Source organism: Podarcis erhardii (assembly GCF_964252035.2).
Source record: "Podarcis erhardii genome assembly, chromosome: 3".
NCBI lineage: Eukaryota > Metazoa > Chordata > Lepidosauria > Squamata > Lacertidae > Podarcis > Podarcis erhardii.
Window position 1 is genome coordinate 19,309,196 of NC_138507.1, and position 17,630 is coordinate 19,326,825.

The 17,630-nt window shown below is 41.6% G+C and overlaps 1 protein-coding gene across 17 annotated transcripts in view; it reads right to left on the reverse strand.

Moving 5' to 3' along the window:
* Window positions 1-17,630, reverse strand: part of PUM2 (pumilio RNA binding family member 2) — a 62,733-nt gene that overhangs the window by 37,209 nt on the left and 7,894 nt on the right. For 2 of the 17 annotated variants that reach the window (XM_081856807.1, XM_081856803.1), the window contains exons 1-9: window positions 15,539-15,895; window positions 10,016-10,084; window positions 8,047-8,152; window positions 7,666-7,853; window positions 5,958-6,133; window positions 3,918-4,188; window positions 3,354-3,447; window positions 2,747-2,869; window positions 6-148 (exon numbers count right to left, since the gene is read on the reverse strand). In XM_081856807.1, coding sequence (XP_081712933.1) covers window positions 6-148; window positions 2,747-2,869; window positions 3,354-3,447; window positions 3,918-4,188; window positions 5,958-6,133; window positions 7,666-7,853; window positions 8,047-8,152; window positions 10,016-10,084; window positions 15,539-15,862 — 1,494 coding nt within the window. In that variant the 5' untranslated portion in view covers window positions 15,863-15,895. Of the gene's footprint in view, window positions 1-5; window positions 149-2,746; window positions 2,870-3,353; window positions 3,448-3,917; window positions 4,192-5,957; window positions 6,134-7,665; window positions 7,854-8,046; window positions 8,153-10,015; window positions 10,085-15,538; window positions 15,902-17,630 lie in introns of those variants that run through there. The other 15 variants (XM_081856808.1, XM_081856817.1, XM_081856811.1 and 12 more) reach the window with 12 other exon arrangements.

Here is a 17,630-nt window from a genome sequence, read left to right on the forward strand (position 1 = left end):
CTTACCTGTTGCTGGCCTTGTTGTGCCTGTGACGCAGCCTGTTGATTGGCTGTGTTGTTTGCTGCAGCTGCTGCTTGCTGCTGAAACAAGTTGGCTGGATACACTCCCCAAGGAACTCCATAATACTGAGGAGGGACCACTGCTGGCCCTAACAAAATGAAAAAAATGGCTTTACACGCAAATATTTACAGTCTCTCCTCAAAAACCTTGAGATCAGTGCTAACTCTGTTGTGTGAAAACCACACATATAAACAAACCCAGTATCCTATGCCAAAAAGAGAATCTTTGCACACATACCTGAAAGCAGCGGCGTAGCGTGGGTTATCAGCACCCGGGGCAAGGCAAGTAATTTGCGCCCCCCAACCCGGGGCAAGGCAAATAATTTGCGCCCCCTAACCCGGGGCAAGGCAAGTACAGTAATTTACTCTCCCAAGCAGCAGCAGCAGCGAGGCTTCTCTCCTTAATTGATTCCCCCTCCACACCGCGTCGTTTCCTGGCTGCTCCCCCCCCTTCCCCTCTCTCTCCTCCTCGCTCTGCTTGCCTTGCCCTGCCCTGCCTGAGGGCACCCTGAGGAGACTCCGCTCTCCTTTTTGACCAGGCGAGGTGGGAAAAAGGGGGGAAAGTCTCTTCCCGCCCCCTCGCCAGACTCCCTGCTCCGCTCGGCTCACTACCCAGGCGGCCAGTGGAAAGAGAGACGCAATTACCTCTCCCTCCGCTTCGCCAAGCTGTCAAAGCCCGGCAGCAGCGGCAACGGCAGCAGCAGGCGCAGCCAGACCCCCGCGAGCCAGCCAGCCCGCCCGCCCGCCCGCCCGGCTTCCTCTCCTTTTTTTGCCAGCGGCAGAAGGCTTTGCTCTCCCCCTTCTGCGACCTCCTCGCCAAGCCGAGCGAGCGCGGGCTCCCTAACCAGTGGATTTTAGTAGGGGCAGAGAGCTGCTAGTGCGAGTGCGCCCCTGCCCAAGTTGCGCCCGGTGCGGCCGGCACCCCTGGCACCCCCCACGCTACGCCACTGCCTGAAAGCAGAACTCCTCCCCCAGGACAGATTTTCCCCCTTCCTCCCTGTAAATATTCCAAGAGGACCATTCTCACCCTCCGATCAGAAGAGGGAGGAAAAGAATTACCCTCCCGCAGAGAGATAAGCAAGCACAGCAAAGAGACAAATAAGAAGGGGTATACCAAGAGTAGAAGAGCTACCATTTAGCCAACACCTTTCTTCCTATATATAAAAAACAGCCTACACCACTTATATATTGGAAACAATTCTCTTCTGCACAGGGGCAGGAGCCCTAAAGAGCCATCCCTGTAAGAACTAACGAACATGTTACTTCACTCATCTTCAGTACAGTGGTACCTCCAGTTGCGGATGGAATCCGTTCCAGAGCTCTGATCAGATCCAGGTTTCCGCAACCGGAGGGACAGCTTCTGCGTATGCATGCAGCATGGTAGAGTGCTTCTGAGCATGCATGCGCGGTGAAACACTTCTGTTGTTGCCGCTTTCACAACCCAAAATTTACGTTACCTGAGAGTAACGTAAGCCAAGGTGCTACTGTATATCTGAATTGGAAGTGCAACACAGAACCCCAACAATTCAGATAGCGGCAAGCGTCCCATGATCCTCTCCTCTCAGAGTTACACAAGCTCCAGAACTCATGTAACGTGAGTGAGGAAAGAACTGGAGAACTGGATGTGGGATATAGCAGACATGCAAAAACCGTTAACAGAACAACCTGTGGTCCAAAGACGGTGGTAGTGTACGAACAGAGCTCTACTAAATCCTACAGAACCTCTCATATCATTTGATTATCATCACAATTTTTTAAAAAATCACTCCTAAACAAGAGCATTTTAAAAATGTTCATGCTCTCTCATGGCTGTGGTACTATGAAAATTAGCTATTTGATATATCTTCTAAACCATTTGGATCATGCATGCATGGACTCAAAGTGCTAGGAAGTACAATCAGCCTTGCAATCTGCCACAATGCTTTATTCGCACCCAGCATACCAGTTCCCCCAGGAAGCAAAACCATGCCTTAAGGTAGCTATTTAAGCTTCTAAGAAGGGGCAGATTTGCACATCCATGAGAGACTGTTGCCATCACAGTTTGCCATCTCCTCATCCTTTAAGGGCTACTAGCTATTCAAGCCAGAATAAAGTCAGAGTCAAGTGTATAGTATACAGTGGTACCTTGGTTCTCGAACTGAATCCATTCCAGGAGTCTGTTCAACTCCCAAAACAGTTCAAAAACCAAGGCACAGCTACAAGAGCTTCCTGCACTCAATTGGAAGCCACATCGGACGTTCAGCTTCCGAAAAACACTCACAAACCAGAAAACTTACTTCCGGGTTTGCGGCATTTAGGAGCCAATTTGTTTGACAACTCAGCTGTTTGACAACCAAGGCACCACTGTATATCTACTCCCACTTCTCAGTCGTACCTCAGAAGTTGAACAGAATCCGTTCCAGAAGTCTGTTCGCCTTCTGAAACATTTGAAAACCAAAACGCGGCTTCTGACTGGCTGCAGGAAGCTCCTGCAGCCAATCGGAAGCCACAGAAGCCCAGTCGGATGTTCAGCTTCCAAAAGAACGTTCAAAAATTGGAACGGCTCCAAAGGCATTCAGGAGCCGAGGTATGACTGTATTTCAACCTTCTTGTGCGTTTTTGATGGTTTGTGCCCAAACACTAAAGTTTTCAAATTTCTAGGAAAAAAGAGATTGTTGTAATTAACTTGAGCAATGGTAGTTTCTTACCTGCTAATGTAGCTGCTGCAGCTAAGCCTGCTGCCGTGTATGGGTCAGCACCCGGTGGAGCAGCACTGATAATGTATGGGTTTGGCACAAAAGCAGCTGGAGCCAAGCCTGCCGAAAATACACCTGTTACAGTAACAAAAAGTTCAATTTCACCAAAAACAAGACACCACACAAACACCCACCCACACCATTACATCATTCAAATTGTAAACGCATTAGCTTTAGAAATTTATGCCACCTGTTCTTGAAGAGGCTTCAAAAGGTAATTTAGACTAAAGTATCTCTCACTTCTCTCATGAACTGTCAGGTTCATGCTCTACTTTAAGGAACGTTCATACCATAGTCCCAAGTTACTGCTGCCATTTCTATAAAACTAAATTTATAAAACCAAATACATTTTTAAAATGTATCACACTGCCAGAACAGCAGCTTTTTAAATTATTATTACTATACCTTTAGAACTTCACTTTTAAGCAATGAAAATTCCAAGTTTGTCAAAAGGTCTGCCCAAATTAGCAAGCTTTTAATTAAAAGAAAAGCAGCAATCATACATTGCCAGTTTTTTAAGCTTGAAATTTAAGTAAATAAACTTGGGAAAATGTCTCACCTATGTGTGGTTGCTGTGCCGCTGCCAATGCGTATTGTTGCTGCTGAGCTGCTGTTAACTGCTGGACAGTGAGAGGGTTAGTCCTCTGAAAAAGCTAAGAACAACAATTTAAACCTTTTAATTTTAGCAACAATCCCACATCAGAATTTAAAAACCAACTGTGTGTAGATGCATTCACAGGATTGTCCAAGATCCATAGTACTATGTATGAAGTTTAAATTCAGGTGTAATTCATTCTTAAGCAATATCACGGCAGAATTACACATTATAATAAGCATGGGACTACAGTAAAAAAAAGAAGAAAAATAGGCAGCTCTGTGTTGCAAGCTTCTGATCTTTTACTGTTAACATGCAGTCAAATATAGCCATGTCCTAAGGTTATCACATTTTTAGCTTCCCTACCAGCCAATGATGCAGAACTGATGTTGGGAACTAACCATGACTCCAGGACATAGGTAAGAACGTGGGAATAAATCTCTACGAAGCTGCAATTTTCAGTGGCAGCCTGTGATTGCCAAAATGTTGTAGTTCCACTTTTTAATGTGGCTGTATAAAAACACTAACCTGCTGCTGTGAATTGTAATCAAAGAGTCCCACAGTAGCTCCTGAAGAGTCCATTTGTACCTGATTTCCAGGATAATCAAACTGCAGAGAATCAAGACCCACTTGTTCCATAGCATCCAAATTCTGAGATTCAGAGTTTGAAAATTCTTCCACCAGTGGCTTGTGGGTTGCAGGATTAGGAAGGGAAGCCAATCCTTCAGCAGCGCTTGGGTTCGGCCCCAGACGCTCAGTTACTTCAGTTGGGGAGGCTTGCCGACTTCCAGGAGTACGACTGCTTAGGAAAAGAATGCAAAATAGATGTCAGCTTCATTGCTTAAACAACAGCATTTGTCAAAATGCTTCTTTAATTAGTATCAGCTGTAGTTGCCTGATGTAGGGGAAACAGCATACAGCTGGGCTGAATGGCGTTAACAGAACAGTTTGAAATGCTGGGATTATGTTTGGAAACGAAAAGAATTAGTCTCTATAACAGCAAGCTCAGGTGGTTAACTACAGAAACAGCCCAATGAGGACTGATGGCCTTCAGGAGCCAGAGAATGTTAAAAGTCAACCAGAAAAGAAAGCTGGGAATAGGAGAGAAAGAGTGAATTGAGCCCATATTGTAGCACTCCTGTCAGAAAGGATACTCTGCAACATTTTGTTGCAGGATGCTCTTATCACTATTGTATCTGAAGTGAATGGACAAATCTTGTGGACAGAACAGAGTGGTCTAATGGGGGGGGGGCTCCATTTAACACGGAAAGCAACAAGTGCAGATGGTAGAGAGAACGTAGAGGGGGAGATTAAGAAGAGCTATTCTATCAGCTCTGCTGAGAAGTCAACTCCACCCTATTTTTCTTGCTCTTCAACTGTCATCCAGCAACAGCCACTCCACCAGACTGCAGTATAGAGAGAGAGACTGTAATCAAGGCCTCTTCATCTGTTCACCTGGAAGACCACTGGCAGCCCTGTTTAGGGAAGTTTTTAATGTTTGATGTTTTATCATGTTTTTAATATTCTGCAGGGAGCAGCCTAGAGTGGCTGGGGAAACCCAGCCAGATGGGCGGGGTATTATTATTATTATTATTCTAGTTGTCATCAGCCACCCACCCAAAAGAGCTTCCTGCATAACCCCTTCTTGCCCTTTTCAACATACAGAGGCCAAGTAGACCCTGGCAAAAGCTGTCCCTGCTCCAATAGGTCTCTAGCTTAAAGGAAAAGAACTCAAATCTCCTCTATGTCGCTCCAGATGTGCCTAAACCTCTTACTCATTTCCCCACTGGAGATCAAGAACGTGCTCACCTTGGAGCTAGGGTTCTTTTAGATCCTTACATTGCCCCAGATATATTGCAAAGTTTTTGACACTGCTGGTAAAGCTGCCTCACCCACCTAGAAATTTCCTTCAGCCAGTGCACACACATCAGAAGGCAACTGAGGCTCTTGGGACATGGTAAAGAATCCTGCCAATTACATACGAGTGAAGATCTAAACACATCAAATGCGTGAAGAGGGGGAAAGAGAGGCAGGCCAGCAGCAAGAGTGATCGTGGCTGGGGAGCATTAAATAGAAAGATCTGGATAGACAACTTGTGTGCACAAACCAAAGCAAAGCAGAACAGGGGATCAGTCAAGAATATTGCCACAGAGTAGACATGCTGGTGGCCCACGTAGAAGGATTGTTGAACAGGGAGCGGCCAAAATCATACCCACAAACTTCTAATACAGTAGTCAAACAAGCCAAAGTGAAATATGGAGACAGACTCTCCTATGTCCCCCAGCCATTTATTTGGCTCGCCAAGCATCTATGATGGCTTTAAGACAACCTTAGAACAGCAAAGCCTTTCGACTTGTTTTGTAGCCTACACAAATAGAACTTTAAACTATTTAAAGATGACCTGTCTATTTAAGGTGAATTCAGAGAGAGAGAGAGGGTGCATGCAAGAGGCTGAGTATTATGCAAAATAGGAAGGTAGGACTTGAATCATCCATATGAAAATGAAACTCAGAATTTTTATTGCTTAAAAAATATACTTTGTATCTTTAGAAAAATGTAAATGCCTACTTAAAATCTTTGCAGTCAGCATCCATTCCATTTGGCAAACCTCTGCCATTTATTTTAGTAACATCATCATCATCATCTCCTTGTTTAAGATCTCTGTTTTTGTCCTCCTCAAATGGAGAAGCCTTGCCTTTCTGGTCTCCTTTCTCAGGTCCATCTGTTTCAGCTTCTCTAGTGCCCTGAAGAAAAGAATGTTTGATTCTGAATTTGACAAAATGCAAGAGCACCACCACAAAACAATCTAATTCTATGTTATACTGCACACTGATTCATATAACACTCAGTAATATACCTTGATTGAGGAAGTTTCAGTCTTATACAAAACAAGCTGATGCATGAAAGCAAACTGCTGGGATAAACAGAAAGAACTGCTGGGCTTACCTGCAAAAAGTATTTTCCTTTCAATGAATTTTTTTATATATATCTCAGGTGGGATGTGAGCTCCCTCTAGCATCTGAGGACAGGATTACAGTTGAATCAGAGTTTTGCTCCCAATTGGCTAGGCCCCACAAGTTTACACAACTGTCCAAGTTGCATCCACCCAACATAAGAAACAAGTAACACCACAAAGAAACAAACTATTTTTCTCTGGTTGTATTAGGAAATATTTTCAACTATTGCCTAATGATCCCTGGGATGGAACTTGCCTCTTTCAAGCTGCCACATAATGGGTCAACTCAAGCTATCCACACATTCCTGGTCAGTTACTGCCAGTATAGAGTCCAGACCCCATGAGTGTATAGGTGAGATTCTTTGCTCTGGCAAAATGTTCTATTCAGCTGCAATCCTGCCTCCAAGCATTAGAGGAAGCTCAAATCCAACCTGAGAGCATCTTCACTCAAAGGAAAAAGTCCAACTTTTGCTAAAGCAGTGTAGCCCTTTTCATCCGTGGAAGAGCTGGTGATCTAAGAGAATCCCGTACACACAGAGGCAAGGAAATTTTTGCTGATAACCTTCTGCCTTCTCCCACCTGTAGCCTCCTCCCACAAGGTTCAATAAGGTCTTCTGCCAACCTTTCAAAACTGATTTGGGAGAGGGGGACAAGCAGGAGAAAATTGGTAAAAATCAACTCCCCTCATGGAATCTCTGTATCTAACCCACTGTCATGAAGCTGTGGGATGAAACTTATTTTCATACCTATTATTTTTTCATTACTGACTGTTCTCCGTAAATATGGAAGTGTTAAATAAAATACAACTTTCAGCTGAATACGAATAAAAATGTCAAATAGTTTATACCCTGGTGAACACATAGAATCTTAGGAGTTCATCTAGTCCAACCCCCTGCAATGCAGGAATCTCAGCTAAACATCCATAACAGATGGCCATCCAACCTCTGCTTAAAAACCTCCAAGGAAGGAGAGTCCACCACCTCCCAAGGGAGCCTGCTCCATATGTGTAAAGTGTCCCATATGGAGTTTCTAAACACAGCTATTATTTGGAAGTAAATCATAAAGATTTCAATGAAACTGAATTTCATACAAGCAGAGACTCATGCGGTTATGCATACACAATTCTTGTCTACATATATGCTCAAATGCCCTACAGGAAATAATCATGTTAACACAAAACACTGCTTCCCACAGGTCAGAATGGGAACCAAAGTTTGCTAGTCCAACTTCTTATTAATACTGATTTGGAACCAGTGCGGTCTAATGGGGGATCCAGCTTAGGATGGTCTAATATTTTGTTGATGTAACCAAGTTACTTACAAAAGCTCCTTTTCTAAATCGGGAGTCCAATTTATCCGCTGGAGAAGAACTTAACACATATTCTACCATGCTCACGCCAAGGCCACCACTCTCTGATCGAGGAGATAAGACAGCATTCACTTCACTGTTTCCATGAAAAACATGTCCAGGCTTTCTCTGAACCATAATAGGCTGAGACATAGAGTGGTCTGTTTTAAAAAAACAAAAACAAAAATGTTACTTGCATGAATATATATAAAGTTTTTTAATACTTAAGTTAATGACACTTTGTCCAGTGAGCTTGTTTAGATCACTAAAGCATAATGACTGTGATTCCTTCCCCCAGTAATTTCTTTCCCAAGTGATTTCTGACCATAAGTTCCTTAAATGCACATCACTTACGAGGTGCTCCCCAGGCAGTTTCTCTCCATTCATCACCAAGGAATATGCCTTTTTGTCCATCCTTTGCTGGATCATCTGGTTCCCAAAATTTTTTGGCAGGTAGCAGCTATTTAAAAAGGATATACCACAGTTAAAACTGGTTAATTTACAGTTTATTTGTAAACTGGTGCTGACACAAACCTGTGGAACAGGCATGCTTTGCTTAACAGGAGGTGTTTAGGAGAGTGAAGCAGTGGTATAGCCCATTATAAGTGAACCTTGCTAAATTTAGTACTAGCATGCATTAGTACATAAAACTTTAGAAAAAGGATGGGAAACCTGCGGTCCTCCAGATGTAGTTCAGCTACAACTCCCCTTATCTCTGACCTAGTGGCCTAGTCTGATGAGAGTCAAACAGGGTCATAGATTTCCACTTTACATAGTTTGTAATTAAGACTTCAACCCTATCTCCAGGTACCTGATTTAATAACATCCAAATTAAACAGGACAAAATGCACAGAACTGCAGCATTACAGGTTAGTTCCTTACCTATCCAAACTGAAATACATTTTAATGAAAATCAAACCAGAAACATGTCTAATACGTATTACACTTCAGCACCAGTATACATGCCTGATACCTGCTACTTTAGGGCCATGGAGAATGTAACACCTATAAAAAGCTCCAAAAAAATAAAGATGCACTGGTCCCTTCAGCCAAGGCTGCTTCCGAAGGATTATTTTCCATTCAGACATAAAACTTGTTTGTACAAAGTGATCTATGCTACTCTTTGTCAGGTGCAATTCTTATAAAAATCTTGCTACTCTCAGTCTTAAAAAGTGTTATACACAAATGGCTGCAATTCTCAGCATTCACTCATTAAAAGTATGTAAACTGATCTGGCTTTCAGGCAATATTTGAAATTCAGTTAGCATCTTTTTCTATATAGACCTGGGGTTTCCAAGTAACTAATTCAAAAAGGGTGGGGTGGGATGATTTGATCACCCTGGATGAATCTAAACTGCTAGCACTCAACATGCAGCCCTTTCCAAGCAAGTCTCTAAAATCAAAAGTCAGAGATATGGGGCAGCAGTAAACTTATGAGTCCTGTCAGCAGAAGCTGTGCGACAGGACTACGTTTGCACAATAGGGTTTTCTCCCCTCCTTCCCCAAACGTGACTGGGGGGGGGGTGTCAAAACAATCACTTTAGCACAACACTGAATTCCTTACACTGAGCTTTATTTAGCATTATCATTCTGTATAGACATGAGGTTTCCAAGTTACTAATTCTAAATCCAGGAAAATATGTCAGCTATTTCAATACATTAAAATGTTCCGGTTTAAAGAAAAAATACTTGCTGGAACCCTGTGCATGTGTCCAACTGAAACAGATGCCATTCTGCATAATATAAGCAATGTTTGCTTTCTCTGAGTGCTTGCCAATATTAACAGTACCTCATTTAAAACTGATATACCTCTACCCAGTAATTTTCACGTAAGCATTCCAATGAACTGAGGAAGAGCTCTAGGTTCGATTAAAAGGGTAGAACAGGAAGCAAAAGGTGAAGATATTAGTACACTTTAGTATTTCACCTTTGCCACAAGCACCAGAATATTTGGAGACATGGTACTATGATTTCGGATCTTGAAAACTGTGGCTTGAAGAACTCAAGTTACTGATAGCTTTGAACACTAGCTTGACACACAGAATCAATCCTTCATCAGATGATGAACTTTATAGAAAAACTCAGTCTTGCCAACGCATTCTCTCCCACAATGTATGTGCTATTTTTGTTAAGGCTTTCGTGCCGAAAGTACAATGCAAGACTCAAAGTGTACTTGCATAAAAGGTGACTTGAAAATTCCTCCAACAACAGAAGATACATATCCTAAATTGTGGTTCTTTTAAGTGATGCCAAGATTAACAGAGCGGTGATTTATAAATTCTTGTGACAATCCATTCTATACATTTCAATTAAAGTTATTTACCTCTCCCATTCCCCGAGATTCTAGTGCAAGAGCTTGAAACTCATGATTCATTTCATCCACAGAGCGAACCTGGAGAAAATAAAAATAAAAATTAGATTTCACTTGAAAGCTATGTGCTATATTTTTAAAATTCAGAAGTAGTTTCCAAATTGTTATGCCCCTGTTCACTATGCCCCATATCTTATTAATTGAACTTCCTTGGTTGAAGAGAAACAGACAATTCTCTTGAATATTCACTTGGTGAATGAAAAGAACTATGAAAAATATTTGAAAGTACATTATTTAGTCACCATGAACTGCTGGTATAATACCCAAATAAGTAAAACTGATGTGATAAACTTCCTAAGTAATTTATTTCAGGCAGTTACTAAGCACTCTTAAAAAGGAAAAGCTTACAAGAACAAATAAGATGAACCTTACAACAATAAGAAATGCCTTGATAAAAACAAAAAGCACTGAAAACATGATTTATCATCTCTCCCACAACCCAAGCATGCCTTAAATATATTAATTAATATAAATCATCATAGTACATTTTAAATCCCTTGTTTGCATCCATTTGTATCCTTCTACAACCAAAAATAGCCATTCAATTTTCAGAAGTGTCTTTGAAACCATACCTAGCTTTGCAAATATGCTAGCAGTTTTACTACTGCACCACTAGAGTGCAAGAGGAGGGGCAGCAAATTTGCCTGTCCTCCTATTTCCAGCAGCCTTTCTCAACCTGTGGGTCCCCAGATGTTGTTGAACTACAACTCCCATCACCCCTAGCTAGCAAGGCCAGAGCTCAGGGATGATGGGAGTTGTAGTCCAACAACATCTGGGGACCCACAGGTTGAGAACCGCTGCTTACAGCCTTCCCCAATCCCCAGCACAACCTTCCAGGCTGTTCTGAACAGTTCTCCCAACACACTGACACCCTGCAGCAGATTTTCAGAGGGAAAGTAGGGAAAGCTGCTGTAAATTGCCTCCTTCCTATTCCATTAGTACAGGTGTCCAATGGATCAAAAGCTCTTCCACTAAACAAACAGCACAACTGGATTCAACTTACTGGCTACCTCTGTGACATTCAAATGTTAAGGAACATCAGTGAGCAGATATATATTATTTTAAAAGCAAGGACCGAAGACTCAAAGCTCTGCTGCTTAAGTAAATTTACTACTGGGTTTAAATGTTACACAAATCAAATCAATGTTTTATAATCAAATTGTTGCATTATTAGTGTATTTTCAAAACACCAAATTAAATTCGGAGTTAACAGTAATCAACAACAAAAAAGTCTAAAACCAGAATGCCTACAATTGCCTGTATAATGAAAATTAAAACTTGAATACACTGATTCTCATTAAAAAGCATTTTAGTAAAGTAGTCATCTTCTATTCTATCATTATAGCAAACCTGCTGCCCAGTCATGCAAAAAATACTGGTTATTGTTGCTGTTGCTATTATAACACAACATAGAGTTAATGTTATCATTTTGAACTTTGAGCTCCAGGTGAAAATGCTGACAGTGCCCCCACTACTAGCTTGGAGAACAATGGGCACAGAGAACTTGAATCAAAATCTGAAGGAGACATGGGCTCTATTGTCCATTTCCAGAGCAGAAACTCCACCTCTTGAGATAAGGAACTGGATCTCTAGTTGATGTCTCTGGTTGAGCCCCAAAATATGGTGAAGAAGGATGCTGATTTATATTGCTCGACCGGCAAACACCAAGACATGTAAAGGATTTGCTACAATGATGAAGGAATCAGAACTGAGCTAAAGAAAGGAAAGCATGTGTTCAAAGGACAACCCTATATGAGGTACGAGAGAACAGATCATAAAGTTAGCTCCTGAAACAAAGAAGCTAGAAGGAGGATGACATGACATGAGTAACATTAGGAGAAGTCTTAAAAAGATAATCAACACAAAGTGCTGCCTTTTCTCTTCATAAAGAGCAAATCTGAACTGCTAAGATCCACTAGCTGTTTGATCTACCCATCTCTAAACAAGTGCAGGTTGCTGGTTGTGGTTTGTTGATGAATACCATAACACCCTGTATGCAAGGCAGTGAAAGCACCCTTTTCAATATTTACAATTGGAAAATGTAATTTACACGTTGACCTAACACTAGCTGCACAGCAGTATGCTCTTGTTCAACGTTCCAGGCAGCCAGCCATGCCTTTCCCGAGATACTCCATTCCACTCTCCCTCCTCCATTGTTTTTCCCTTCTCAGGCAGAAAGATTTAGCATTCTGTGCCAGACACGCATGCTCCATCCCACTGTGTTAAGGCTTTTTGTACTTCTGCAAAGTTCAGAGTTCGCCTGAGCATGCCAATACCTCTCTTAGTCACTACTGGTGCTGTCTTGGCTACATAGGCAACAGAACTTGATGAATGAGTTCGCTATTAGTATACAGAAACAGGGTTACATACAAAAATATTGCAGTGCAACTGCTGGAACCCACCTCATGGTCAAGCGTGGATATCTAATCATCATCATCATCTACTGGAAGAAACAATTACAGCACCCTAGTTTGTAACTAAGTAACTTTACACTAATGAGGAACATAATCCAAACTTTCTAGCTGTGCAACCCACATGATTTCCCTAGAGTTTGCATAGGTTTAGACACTTGGGAGCAAATTTTGAGATTCAGGATTACTGTTTAGAGCCATGCATGGACACTTCATTTGAAGACTTTACAGAAGCACTGGCTATATTACTGGGCAGAATTTTTGATTATTATTTTTTAACTTGTGAAGCGTGGTCAACACTGTCCATACATTCTAATTTTTACTTGATGATGTGTCATTAACACAACTTTCAAAATCAGATTTTTTATCCTGGTTTTACATAAAAGCATATTTTAACATAGGGGTTAGATAGAGGTTCATAATTTGCTTTATGGGTGACAGCCAACATTATTCACCCTCACAGAAGCCCCACTTAAATCACAAAACTAATGTTGACTTATCATTCTACATCCAAGACAGACATGAACTCTGAAAACTAACTACAGTGGTACCTTGGTTTGCAACCGCTTTGGATTACAACCGTTTTGGATTACAGCCACGTCAAACCCAGAAGTGTGTGTCCCTTTTTTTTGGATTACAACCCATTTTTTTATTATTACATTGGTACCTCGGGTTAAGTACTTAATTCGTTCCGGAGGTCCATTCTTAACCTGAAACTGTTCTTAACCTGAAGCACCACTTTAGCTAATGGGGCCTCCCGCTGCTGCCACACCGCCAGAGCACAATTTCTGTTGTCATCCTGAAGCAAAGTTCTTAACCCGAGGTACTATTTCTGGGTTAGCGGAGTCTGTAACCTGAAGCGTATGTAACCTGAAGCATATGTAACCTGAGGTACCACCGTACAACCAATGGGGGGGGGGGAGGCCCCATTGGCGAAAGCACACCTTAGGTTACAACCTGCTTTGGCTTACAACCGGACCTTCGGAATGGATTATGGATGTAAACCAAGGTACCACTGTACAATGCTAGGACCTAGCTCAATAAAAAAAAATAAGAGCACTAAACAGATCCATGTAAGAAAGTAAGTTTTACCCCAGACTTACAATCACCTTTATATAGTAAAAACAACAAATATTAAAAATAATGAACTTTTCTTAACTTTGTTAGGAAAAATCAGAGCAAGACAAAACCTTTTAAAATCAAGGATTCTTAGAAAGACTGCATTCCAAAGGTATGCATCAGTATGCAGAAAAAAAATATTTGACAAGTCAATTATTTCATTCTTTGTCTTCTCTTGAAACACTAAATTCAGAATCAACTTTGTGTCCTTGGTTACCATGTCATGTTCCAGAAAGCATGGTGCCTTTTGCACTCTCTTTATTCTAAATATTTCCAGCACTCTGCAAGATACAAACAATTTGCATACCAAAGGAAAAGCCAAAAGCATGCTACAGTAATGAGAATAAATAGGAAGTGTGATCTGCAGGACTATAGAACAGTAATTCATTCTATCTGCTAAGCTTACTTAAGCAACCAGAGAGCTGGTGAGGAACCTTAGAGCCAAGGCTGGAATGTGGCCCCTCTACTTGACTCTTAGAGATCTCCCCAGGAAACCTCACCAGTTCCACTTCACACCAAACATTTCTGCCTAGCTGGAATGTGTCCCTGAACTCCAATACTGCCTTTTGCTTCTCTGGATGGAGGCCAGAGCACTGTGTGAAGCACCTTGCCTCCTGTGCAAGGGCAAAATGTACATTTATTGCTCTACATACTTTTGCCTCAAGACACACCCACCACTGAAAAATGGCCCTCGGAATTTTGTCTAGAAGGGAATATGATCCTAGAGAACAATCAATTCTGATCTCTATAAAGCTCTTCATAGGAAATAATTTATACACGATGTCCTATTCAGAAATGTAGTTGTTCATGCGGCCATAGATGTTTCTGCAGGAACCACACAATTACAATGGAAAAAACAATTTCCTCTACAGCAAGAAACTTGAAGGTGAGTACCCCTGAGTTATCGAGCCATTACAGACCTATCAGGTATAAGCAAAGAAACTCTTTTAGGAGTATAATCCTGAATTTAAAGAAAAAAATATTCACATCTTGAGTAGGTAAACTCAAAGCAGCAGCAGCAAGCTGTACTTGAATTGTTCCAGAGACTAAAGGAATCTCTCTAAAATGCCAACTACAATAAGCAAGGCATGCTGAAACAAAGTACGAGAAAGGGTGGCATTCAACTAAGTTTTATGCAGGTACAGCCACTGAATTTAATGAACATGACTAAAGGTAAATCCAGAGTTCAGTGTACTGATCATGTGGCTGTAGTCTACATGTTATGCTGTACCACAGGGGTGGCAGGTCTGTGGCTCTCCAGACTACATTTCCAACAGCCTCAGTCAGTATAGCCAATGGTCAGGGATGATGGGAGTAGGCCCAACAATATGTGGAGGGTTCCCTACCCCTACTGTACACATAAAACTCTAAATAAAAACGTCAGTCCAACTTACAGACATCAGGGTAGGCAGATGCAACCCCAGATGTGGCATCACGAGTCTCCAAAGCATTAGAAAAATAACATTCAACAGGATGCAATATTGTGTACAATAAGCTTATAATGTAGGTGTTATTACTGAGATTCAGTGAATCAGCAACAGTTAGCCATGGCTAAGTAACATGCAATGGAAATTAATCATGATCAATTTATTCTGTACTGAATGTAGGATATAAGTGTAACAGGCAAGATTACATGCAAAATTCATTTTTAATTTCATCCTGTCACTTTTCTTTGATTTGTCAAGATGAACCACTTGGTACCACCTATCCACCTGCCATGAAATCAAATACATTAAAAACTACTAAAAGTATCCCGGAGGGGGAAAATACTAGGTATTTTCATATTAATGTGTATCACGCCTTAAGCCAGTTACACGGAGAAGTTTAACTTCCAACAGCCATGATTAAATGCTGTGCTTATGATAAATTAACCTATACATATCTTTCTGAAAGATATGAGTTAAAGGGGGGGAAACTATAAGCAAAACACAAACAAGCTACCTACCGAATGATCTACATGAATGCTATCTCCTGTGGGCCGACGGTGCTTACTGAAGTAGCCACTCAGTTGCTCACCAGCCTGCCTCTGGAAGACATATCCAACTGTGGCATCATCCTGAGACCATCCACTGAAGGGTACCTGGACACTGGAAGCACCTGACACTGCAGATGTAGGGATGGAGTGAGGATTGGTTCCACCTGAATTGGGCCCTGAAGTTGTTCCACCTACTGTTCCAGCTGAGGTAACCCCTTGTTCAACCCCTCTGGTTTCCTGACCAATGTTCACATGCATCATTCCTCTGGTCTCCTGCCAGGACACTTCATTCATACCTAGGAGGACACATGTAATTTCATACCATGTAGATACCTAAAAAGAAAAAGGATTGATAACGTAAAAGGCTTTCCACAGAAGGAATGTAAAATATGCAGTTCTTATAATTAGGATTTCAAAGCTAAAAATCCAAACTATAAGGAACAGGGAGTTTGCTCTGAAACACTGGCTTCTCTTTGGAAGCCCAACACAAAGGTCTGACGTTACCCTAGAAACAGGTATAGGCAAACTCGGCCCGCCATATGTTTTGGGACTACAACTCCCATCATCCCTAGCTAACAGGACCAGTGGTCAGGAATGATGGGAACTGTAGTCTCAAAAACATTGTAGTCTCAAAAACTTTGCCTATGCCTGCCCTAAAATATGTAAGGTAATATATTAAAAATGTTCTAATCCAGCTGCCTGTCAATCTTCTAACCAATGCTTTTTGGTGGGGGTACTTAAGGGTATGTAGTACCAACCATTTTTTCCTAGAAGAAAAGCACTAATTAAAAGTGCGGCACTTACTGTAACAACTTCGTGGTGAGTACCGGTACCTTTTTTCTAGAAGAAAAGCACTGCTTTTAACTATTCTTCCAACAAGCCATACCTTTCAAATCAGGAACTCAAAGTAGTTACTCATTCACCATGTATCAATAAATGAAAATTAAACCTCGCTCTCCTCTCTGCATAGGAGCCTAAGAGCACTAAAGGATTGGCATGCCAGTCAACTACAGTGGTACCTCAGGTTAAGAACTTAATTCGTTCCGGAGGTCCGTTCTTAACCTGAAACTGTTCTTAACCTGAAGGACCATTTTAGCTAATGGGGCCTCCCGCTGCTGCTGCGCCACCGCCGTGCAATTTCTGTTCTTATCCTGAAGCAAAGTTCTTAACCCGAGGTACTATTTCTGGGTTAGCGGAGTCTGTAACCTGAAGCGTATGTAACCTGAAGAACCACTGTACTGATCTTGGTTACATAGTTCATAAAGCCGTAACACTGATGAATTGGTTTGCTGCCTACTTAGTGCAACAACAAACAGGCTTCTGCAACAGATGCCGTTGCTTTATTTGTTTCGAATTATTTTCTTTTTAATTTTGTAACTATAGTCTGTTCAAAGATAAAAGTCAAGAAGTGGGCTGTATTCAAAGCAGCAGAGTTTCATTGATGCAGCGGCACTTCTATTTCCACTCCCCACACCACGCTACAAAAAAACTACTTTGAAGAGTCCCCAAATCCCCCTAAGCCAATTCTGAGTGTGGGGCGGGGGGGGGGGGGTCTGCAGAGGAGATGTGTATGTGCAATGGGAGCCTTGGATACCGCCCATTGTTCAGTAAAGCACTCACCTTTATACAAATCTTTATTTCAAAGGGTCTAAAATTTTCAGAAATTACTGAAATTTTTTAAAGGAGTAATAAAATTAGCTTTTTTATTGTATTTTATCTCACACAAAACAAATGTGAGAGTAAGAGCATAGGGAACATGTAAATCTCTTCTTTCTGGAATTACTAAAAGGGAACCACGATAAACCAGAATTAATAAAAAGGCACCTATAGAACAATCCTAGAAATCCATGCTTAGTGATTTAGACCGAGGGTAGGCAACTATCAGCCTGCAGGTCAAATCTGACCTATGGTATACAGTGGAACCTCGGAAGCCGAACACCTGTAAACTCAAATGTTTCGGCTCCCGAACGATCAAAAAACCGGAAGTGATTGTTCCATTTTTCGAATGATTTTAGGAAGCCGAAAGTCTGGTGTGGCTTCCGATTGGCTGCAGGATGCTCCT